Source organism: Tenrec ecaudatus, chromosome 1, assembly GCF_050624435.1.
Source record: "Tenrec ecaudatus isolate mTenEca1 chromosome 1, mTenEca1.hap1, whole genome shotgun sequence".
Classification (NCBI taxonomy): domain Eukaryota; kingdom Metazoa; phylum Chordata; class Mammalia; order Afrosoricida; family Tenrecidae; genus Tenrec; species Tenrec ecaudatus.
In genome coordinates, this window is record NC_134530.1 from 9,076,486 (window position 1) to 9,086,593 (window position 10,108).

General features: G+C 42.6%; 1 protein-coding gene across 1 annotated transcript; it reads right to left on the minus strand.

Moving 5' to 3' along the window:
- Positions 1-1,277: 1,277 nt before the first annotated feature.
- On the minus strand, positions 1,278-8,976 carry LOC142438858 (olfactory receptor 7G2-like). The gene is made up of 2 exons (XM_075540910.1): positions 8,963-8,976; positions 1,278-2,226 (listed from the first exon to the last, which is right to left on the minus strand). The coding sequence occupies exons 1-2, from the start codon at positions 8,974-8,976 to the stop codon at positions 1,278-1,280; spliced, it is 963 nt and encodes a 320-aa protein (XP_075397025.1).
- Positions 8,977-10,108: the final 1,132 nt, after the last annotated feature.

A 10,108-nucleotide genomic window follows, 5' to 3' on the forward strand; every position in this document is an offset into this window, starting at 1 on the left:
TTGGATATTCACCTGGTGGCATTGTAAGGTAAGCACCTGACTGCTAACTGCAAGCATTTTCTCAAGTTCAGAGCCACCAGATTTTCAGTGGAACAAAAATGAGGTTATCGACTCCCATAACTATTTAAAGATTTTTAAAATCCTCTATAAGGTCATTAGGGGAGCCTTGCTTGTTTGGTGATACACATTGGACTGCGATCCACATGGTCGACAGTTCCACACTACCAGCAGCGCTGCAGGACAAAGCAAGGGCTTTTGACACCCATAGAGTCATAGCCTCAGAAATCCAGAGGGAGGATTTTATGAGGTATCATTGACTCGATGGCAATGGAATTGGTCCTTCTTTTTTGTTATATACTGTCATTAAGATGTGGAATAAATCCCAAATCTACAGCATAAGAGTATAGAATGTATTCGTTCTTGGGAATAGTAAGAGAAATTGAAATATTTACAAGTTCTCCGGTCAAGAGTCCTTGAAGATATCTGGGTTAACTGTTGTCTGGAGATACACTCAATTTCACTCCTCTGTGAAACCTCAAATGGTCCTGCCATTAAAATAAGCTTTATGCTGAGTTCATTATTAGCTGAAATTTAAAAGAAAAGCAGTTTCTCTTGCAACAACTTGTAGCTATCCTGTTTCTATCATGATTTCAAACCCCAGATCATACTATCCATAATACCAAGCAATACCCATCAACTAAATAACTCTTCAAATAACCTTTATTCAATAAATGTAATAGCTACCCTTCATCGTTGAAGCGATATTCCAAGGTTACGCAAGTAGGTGGTAGATAGAGGCTATTGGGATCAAACCCTTATCCTACCGGGCACAGGGCTTCTGATGGCTCTGTTGAGCACATTATTCAAACAAGCCTGAGAGAGACAGTAACTTTCCTTGGGGCAGGAATTCCATTCCCTCCGTGGTGTTATAGTGGCCGCTCTAACAGTTGCTTCAAGACAATGAGGTAAATTACCCCTAGGATGAGCCACCATGTGTAAGACTTCGGTTTTGTTTGGGTAAATTCTCTAAATTTCCTCCAAAGGAAAGACAGCTCTTTTAATTTTTTGAGCAAAGAAGTGTCTGAATGTCTCTTAAGTCTTAATCCCAGAGGACTCATCACTAAGGATGATGAAATAGCCTACGATGACCTAGAACAATATGAAAATATAATTTCATTTGATGAAATAAACCAGAAGGTGAATGACACTGATGCCCAAGAAGGGATTATGACAGGCAGGTCTTAGAAACCAATAAATTTCCAGAGAGGGTACAATCATTACAAAAATGGTTTCCTAATAAGGCATTTTCTCAAGCTTACATTTATGTCTTTGTTCCTCAGACTGTAGATGAAAGGATTCAGCATTTGGGGCACTACAAGATACATCACTGAGGCTACTGCCGTTTTTCTGGAAGTCTGTGCACATAAAGAACTTATATACACACCAACACCTGTCCCATAGAACAGTGAAACCACTGATAGGTGAGACCCACAGGTGGAAAACACTTTATTCTTCCCACTAGATGATGGTATCCTCAAAACAGAGGAGACAATTTGGGTGTAAGAGTATATGATTCCAGACAGAGGAACACCCCCAAAAATGGAAGCAAGAAAGTATATGAGGATGTTATTAATGAGGGTGCTTGAGCAGGCAATCTTGAGGAGCTGAGCAAGTTCACAGAAAAAGTGAGGGATTTCCATGTCTGTGCAGAAAGAGAGATGCAAAATCATCAGACTGTGCAGCAAGGCAAACATTATACTAGCTAGCAAGGAAAGCAGAATGAGCAGGCCACAGAAGCAGGGATTCATGATGACTGTGTACCTCAGTGGGGAACAAATGGCCACATAGCGGTCATAGGCCATTGCTGCCAGGAGAAAATTTTCAAACACACCAAAAACCAGGACAAAGAATATCTGGCTGAGGCAGCCTGCAAAAGTGATGGTCTGGCTCTGTGTGAGCATATTCACCAACATCTTTGGGATGGTAGTTGTGCTTAAACAGATGTCAGTAAAGGAGAGATGGGAGAGAAAGAAGTACATGGGTGTGTGCAGGTGGGAGTCAGAGATGACAACCCAGACCATGAGAAGGTTTCCAAGGACAGTAACCAGGTACATCATCAGGAACAGGCTAAAAATGATGGGCTGGAGTTCTGGATCATCTGTGAGTCCCAGGAGAATGAACTCTACAATGACTGTGTGGTTTCTAGGTGCTCGACTGTTGATGCCTCTGATAAAGAGATCAAGGAAAGAGACAATTAGATGTGTGTTCCGGAGACTTCTACAGCACTAGAAGCAAGGGACATAGATTCTCTTGTGAAAAGGGGTAGAAGAATAAAGGGAATGTGAGAAATGTACGTTCTGTGTTTCATTCTTTTTAAAAAGAAAATATAACTATAATGTATATTTCTATTATTATTTCAATATCTATGAGTATGTGTTTCCTTAAAGTATTTAGCTATTAAAAATCACAACATGATAAACCTGGATGGTATCCTGATTAGTCAACTTGGGACATAATGTTACTCACTGGCGATCAGAGACACAAGTTAGTGATGATACAAAAATGCGCTAAGAATGAAGAGGGTGAGAAGATCACAAGCCCTCTTCTTTCACCGTAACCACTTTGTTGTCTGTTGTCATCAAATGATTTCTAACTCATACTGAACCACGCTCCACAGAAGGAAGCACTGCACGGCCCTGGGCTATGCTACTCATTGCTCCAATCTTGAACCTGTTATTTCCGCCACTGTCTCAATCTATCTCTGCAAACAGAGATATCTAGTCTATGTCATGGAATTTTGTAACAGTCCTCATTGTTTTCAAAGGCTTGGCTGTTGCTCAGCTGTAAAATCATTTTATTTTAGGGGCAGAGGAAGAGATGAAAAGGATCGGTGACCTTTTTGACAGCCATGTAAAGATACAAAGACATTTGACCAGAAAATTACAAACGAAAAGTTTCCCCTGAGAGTCCTCTTTTTACCTGCACTTTTCCTGTAGCCAAACACCTACCTCTCTTGCAAAACATAAACTAATGGACTTTAGTTACCTGGCTGGCATCCTCAAGGATGAGTGACTGGCATCTACTCTGGTCGTAGAAAAGAGGAGGTCTATACTCTGGAAAGGCAGAAGGTCTTTGTGAAGAACTATGTTCCTCAGCTAAAAAGATCATCTCTGGCAATATGATCACGTATTACACCTCTTTACATGGCAAGAAGCTTTTAAGTGCAATGCTGTACACATGCTATTGGCAGTTAATGTCTCCCTGGAGGCTCCATCTACAAAAGTCCTCATTAACCTAATGCATGTATTGTCGTTCGTATCCCAGGAGAATATATTGTTAATTCTCTGGCCTTGTAAGGTCATATCCATGTTATTTGACACTCCCCCCTTATTTCTGCACTCCACTACATCATATATGTTATCAACATGAACCCCCAATTTTATTTTTCTGGTGGAATTCAATCTTTTCTTGTTAGAAAACAAAAAAATTCTCTCTGAATCAATGGTCTCAGAAATGTAAATTAAATATTTGGAATGGAAATATAGTTCAAATGTTTGTGTATTTAGAAAAGAGGTTTGCAAATATTCATATCTTTCTCTCAATGCTACCGAGTTGCTGGTGACTCATAGTAACCATAGAGATCAATGTAGAACTTCCCCTGTGTGTTGCTGAGACTGCAACTGGAAATTGAATTACCTTAGGATTCAGCAGGACCACTATTAGGCATATAGGCTAAAGAAATAAGAGACACAACATGAGTGGAGTTATGCTCGCCGATGTTCTTAGGAGCACAGTTAACAATAGCTAGAAATTGGAAGAAGCCCAAGTACTCACCTGTGGAAATGGATAAAGAAACTGGTATAGGGAGTAGCTCCAAGATAGCGCCCAGGTAAGCAGCCCATACGGAGAGCTCAGGTGGGTATGCTGTCCAGGAGATCAAGTGAGAGTGTTCTGGTGGGCAGAAGAGTCTTCACGAAAACCCATGGACCCTTGCTGTCTGGGAGGTGTCCCTGGCCCACATCTGTTTTGTTCCAAGCCCCAGAGCTCTGGGTCCATGCACCAGGGATTTCCCAGTGGCTCTGTGACCTTTGTGTGCCTTGGTCGCCACATTCCAATGTGGTGTGGTTGTCACCCCAGGACCTGGACAGCTGTCGTGCTGAACTTCACAAAGCTGCAACCTGACCAACACATAGCAACTGTACACTCATGGCTCCCACCCAAGGGAGCTGCGCCCTTCTCCCACAGTTAGGGTTCTCCATGGGACTGGGCGGCAACACTCTCTACAGCCTCTCATCCCTCGCACCAACCACCAAGGGCCCCAGGGCTTAACCCACAGCAAGTTGGATCACCAGTACCTGGGTTGCCTCCACCCCAGCGTAGTTCTGGTATTCTGTCAACAGGGAACAGTGCCCGCCACTTCCACGGTGCCTTAGATCATCACAGCCCCGGGCTCTCCATGTCTACATGGAGTGGTTTTACATTTTCTGTCTATTTAACTGGCACAACAGCTTCTAGCAGCCCCTTCCCCTCCCAGCCCACGCAGCGCACTTGCAGGCAGGAACCCAGCTCCACCTCAGTGGGAGCCACAGATTGTGGCAGGTGCCAATTGCCAGGCCATGGATAGACATGTCCAGAGTGTCTTCTGGCTCATGGATCATCACTGCACCAGTCCCTCACAGACCACACAGCAAGCAGAACAATGGCGAGTCGATCACTGTCCCACAGGGCATCCTTCCCCAAATTTAGCTTAGCTCCAGAACCAAGAGGTTCCGTGACTCAGTTCTGGGAGCACCCCAACTCACGCAGGGCACACAGTTTTACACCCCAGCAATTCCACACCAGCCCATTGGTCTCCTATAGCCCTGTCATTGCACCGGGTGTTATCCACCAGTCAGAGTTCTTCACAAAAGGACGAATATTGTATGAGTCCATTACTGTAAGAAGAAACACCAATTACATACATCTTAGCAACAATTCCTGAATGAAAGGCGAAAAGGCTACCTACTGGCTGTGAACCAAACATCATATCACATTTGTGCTCTTCACAAGAGCCAAGCTGAAGGAAGAGACGACCCATTGCCCAGGGTCTCTCCTTCAAGAGAGGGGAATTGGGAGGTGCCAACCAAACAACTTGAAGCGCTACAACATGAAAACAAGGCTAGAGCAAATCGATGGTGTCCCGCCCCCGCCCCAAGGAATGGAAGGAGAAGTTTTCCTGAAATTGAAGCCAACACCAGGAAAGGGGACCATCTACATTGGGGAGGACATGCTGATATTTATGTTGGGTTGTAGGGGAAAATTAACCTCACAGCAGGAAGGGATGTTAAACAATACATGTAGGGAACTTGGGGGGAATTCGACCAGCATTTATTTTCCTTGGTGAACACTGTGAGTATGCTTCTACCCAACCTCCAGTGAACCCCTCCATGGACGAATCACCATGATGATCATTGAAGAAGGGCCTTGCAGACAACATGGCATAGCACAGGGGCTACACCTAAAGACTTAACACCGAGGCCCTGTTGGATGAACTGAACCCTGCCTCTAAGCTGCCTGCACCCTTGGACTAAGGACTGGGGTCCTTGGATAGAAGAGGAAGCAGATGGCGACTTCCCAAGCACTGTGGAAGTGGCAGTCATTGGACCTTAGGGGAACCACTGGCTCTGTGGGTGTTTAAAGGAAAGGGACCCAGGATCATCATATGTGTAATATCTCTATGCCCATATTGCAGTGGCACAACATGCTCTGATCCATTGAACGGGGATCTACATTTGGAAGAATGGTTCCAGGAATTGTTCCCCCTGACATCTATCCCCATACTGAGGATCAACAGACCCCGATGTAATGGGAGATCAACTCTACAAGGAAAAACCTCATGTGCTGCAGCTCCAGGTGGAACTAAACTCACATAGACTCCTCACACTGACAGTGTCTGGAGTGCTGGGTCATTGGGACACTGATGATGGTAATAGTGTAATAGACTTATATGGCAAAGAAGTGCATGACAATGGTGCACTTCTTGTGTGTATGACCTTTGATATCCTGCTTAGAGCTTTTCAGTCTATTTTTCCTTCCCTCTTCCTTCTTTTCTTTCTTTCTGTGTTCTGTTTGTTTGGTTGCTCATTGTCTTATAGTTGCTATCGATACAATTGGTCTTACATGCTTCTGATGTTATATATTAATACTGCCAAAGTAAACCTGAGACATTCAATCTCTAGGGAGAAAGAATCAGATTCTGGGTTCCTACTTAACTCTAGCTCCAGTTAAAGAACAGTTAGTTTTGGTGACATGGTCCTTCTTGACACAACTTTCTTGAAATGATCACTGAAAATAAGGGTGATACAGCAAAGTGTGGTGAAGAAAGTAGATGGTGCCTGGATATCAATCTGAATAATGTCTGGGGTCTTAAAGGCATGCATTCAAACAAGCAGTCATCTAAGCAAGGAGTCAATGAAGCCCACATGAATGAAGCATATCAGCCTGTGTGATCCAAAGATAACAATTACAAAATTCGAATATGGCGAAGGGGAGAGTATCAGAGCTAATATTTGGAGCATCCAATTTATAGAAGGCTAAGGAGGACAGTGGGAGCCCAAAGCACATCTGCAGAATTTCTCGTCAGACTGAGCCCATGGTAGATCCTCTGTAGCCACAGACTCTATTTCACAACAACTTTATGATCAGGCAGAGAGCATTGATTATGCTGGATAAAATTCGATACTCAACCAGCCTTCCGGTAGCCCGACCTCAATTTGTTCTGGGTGCAAGTATCTCTCAGATATTCCATGACACAAATTGCATCCTTGGCATCTGGAATGTTGATAGGTGTCTTCTCCCTCTTGTATTTTGGCTTTCATACTATTAGGATCTTATCCCTACCACCTTAATATGATTTGTTTCTCACTGTCTTCTGTTGTGGTTGCCAGATGTGAAGCACAGGATGACAGGAGGTATAATGATAATAACTGATACAAGTTGTTGTAGGGAATGCAGGGGCGGGGGGCTGGCGATCACAAGGGAACGGGAATTCATGGGGTAAATAATGGAGATGGGAGGATGAAGGGGGCACAGGAAGTCATTGTGAGTGCACCACTCAGTTTAAAGGTGATGTAACCATGGGTGGTGGGGGTGGGGTGCTCTAAGGTAGATCTGGTGATGGATGTACAATTCCCCTTGATATGTTTGAAAGGTTCGATTGTATGATACGTATATTTTGTCCCAATAAAATGTTGGGGGCGGGGGGGGGAAAGACTTGTTCTTGTTCATTTCCTCTTGAGTGTCTGCATCATCTATTGACCATCATCAAATTTCATTAAAATGACACAATTATATTTACTTATTTGTTGATGTCATTGATGGTTATCACTTGAGCTACTAGTTGCAAAGTCAGAAATTTGAATTCAGCATATGCTCAGAGCAATAAAGATGAGCTTTTTAGTAGCATTGGAATTTACATCTATATGAACAGACCAAATCTACTAAGTCCTTTAGTATGAATCAGAATCAATAAATAGCAGCTGTTTTTCCCCTATAATCTCAGGTACTCATATGATGTTTTAGTGACATATTTTCATGTCAACCTGACAAGCATAATGTAGGTGGGGAGTTTAGACTGTCAACCAGGTCGCAGCTTGATGACCACATCAGGAGGTGCAAGTCAAATAAAGGGCTCACTGGAGACAGCACCCCCCGCCCCCCGCTTCATATACCTGGTAGTGGGCTACATGAGTGAGACCTGCCAGAGCCTTGTAATGCTTCCAGCCTCATTGGATCTACGAGACTCTGCATGCAATGACCTGTGATCCTCCTGCATTCTGCATCATTGCATGCAGCTGTGTGAGTCTGGAGAGGGATTGAAGAACTAGTATCAGACTTATGGGCTTGATTTGCATTGGACTGGGATATTTTCTGGACTATCCAATTGCTTCTGATATAAAGCTCTTTCTTACACATATATGTGTCACTGGATTTTTTCTCTCGTCCACCAGATCTAACATATGTATTCAAAAAATCCATAAAGATGGATTCAAAAGGATTTAGAACAGGGAAGGATACCAAAATGGGACAGTATTCCAATGTGGAGTCTTTTTTCATGGAGTGTAGATTGTTCTTTTAGATGCAGATACACTATCGCCCATAGTACCCACATGGTGAATACTTATTGTACCTCTGGACATATTGTCAGTGAATTTTTGGTTGTTCCCCAAAGGCTATTTTAATTTTCAACATTTTGGAACCTGTTCATATTACTGATATGCTAAAGGGTGACTGCTAGCTTGATACAATAAGTTATATTTTCAGAGTAGACTTAACCTAGATGATCCTCATAGGCCTATTTAATAGTGTATATTGCTATGTGGACAGTGAGGGGAAAAAAACAGAAAAAAAACCGAATAAGCAAAAAATCCACAGTGGAAAATAAAACAACATAGTACCAGACACAGTCCCCAACAGCTCAAAAAGCCTCCGTGACTCATAGTCCTGATTTTTCCCCAAGTCAAGGCTAGACCCCAGCTGTTCTTGCATTCGAATTGATGTTGCTGTGTACTGTCCCATTCCTATTCCCTAACCCTCTTTAACATAACAGCATCAAGAGGGCTCTTTAAGGATATTATAATTCACAGGTAGGGAGTCACCTCCAACTCACAGCAGTCTTAGAGGGCAGAGTAAAACTGCCGCTTTGAGTTTCCATGGCTTCAATCTTCACTGTAGCATATACCATCTTCCTTCTCGGATGGAACAATTCGTGGGCTCAAACCACTGAAGTTATGTTAGCAGCTCATTTTGTAGCCCCCTTTACCAACAGAGCTCCTTAAAATTCATAGAGCAATCATTTTACTCATACCAGGAATTTTTATTTAAGAAGGCACATGAATAGTTTCATTAGTAATGAGAAAGTATATTAATGTGTTCTATCTCACACAACACTCAAGTACTTTCACATCTAGACTTTATAACTCACCTCAATGGCCACATCGTCCCCAGAGACAAAATTCCCAACTAAAGTGTATGTTAAGGAAGTTAACAGGTTGCCATGCAAGTCAAAAATGATACAGTTGTTTGGTACGGACGAGTTACAAAGACCTTTCTTGGTTGTTAATAAATGTCTCCCACCAGTTGTCTGTCAGTTTATCATCCGGTGTTGGCTTGTGCATTACTGTGATGGTGGAAGCTAGGACACTGTCATTTCAAAGGTCAGCCAGGCTCTCAAAGTGAACAAGTGTCCGCAGAGCCTCCATGCTAAGAACAGACAGCAAAGGAGTCCTCTGCTCCCAGCTTTGGAATAAGAAGCCGCTGAGAACTTATGCACCGCTTCAAAGCATTGCCAGATACTGAGAGCTTAAACAAAGGAAAGTACAGCCACAATGCTCCTTGGAATGGATGATGGCGAGAATACCTTTGAGGACTTAGATCAATGTCTTGGAGGGAATAGACCTTGATGAAGAACCTCAAGATTGTCAACATTCAGGGTTAGTGAAGGAGAGTTCAACTCTTGACCTGATGAATTGACACAGTGGTTTCAATGATGGACTCACTTAGCTTATAGCTTCAATTGTCCAGATGTGCAGGACCAAACCTTGTTAGATCTAAAGTAATAGTGCAGCCATGATCAAAGCTGACTCGGTGGTACCTGACAGCGGTAAAACACCACGTTTTTGTATGGAATCAGATGGACAGGCCATTTTTTAATTGCATCACAGGGCGAAGTGAACCAAGAATTTTTAGTTAGAAGTCGTGGATAAATTGTGTACATGACCTTTCCAATAATAATAATAATAAGTCCAAACATTAACTGTTGGTAAGGTTGACTATAATTTGGAAAACTTATGCAATGCTTATGGGGATATAAAGGATGCAGAAGCATTGGAAAATAATTTGGCTGTTTATCAAATGGATAAATTAATGGTTACCTTTGGACATGGTGATTTCATGCCTAGATAAACTTACTGCCTGTAGTTATGACAATATATGTCCAGACAGGATATTATATAAAAATACTGGTTAAAACATTTAAAATTCTTAAATGCCAATCAACCGATGTTTGGATAAACAATGTGTGGTACAGCCATGTGATGACATATTATTCCACTAGGAAAATAAGTGAAAT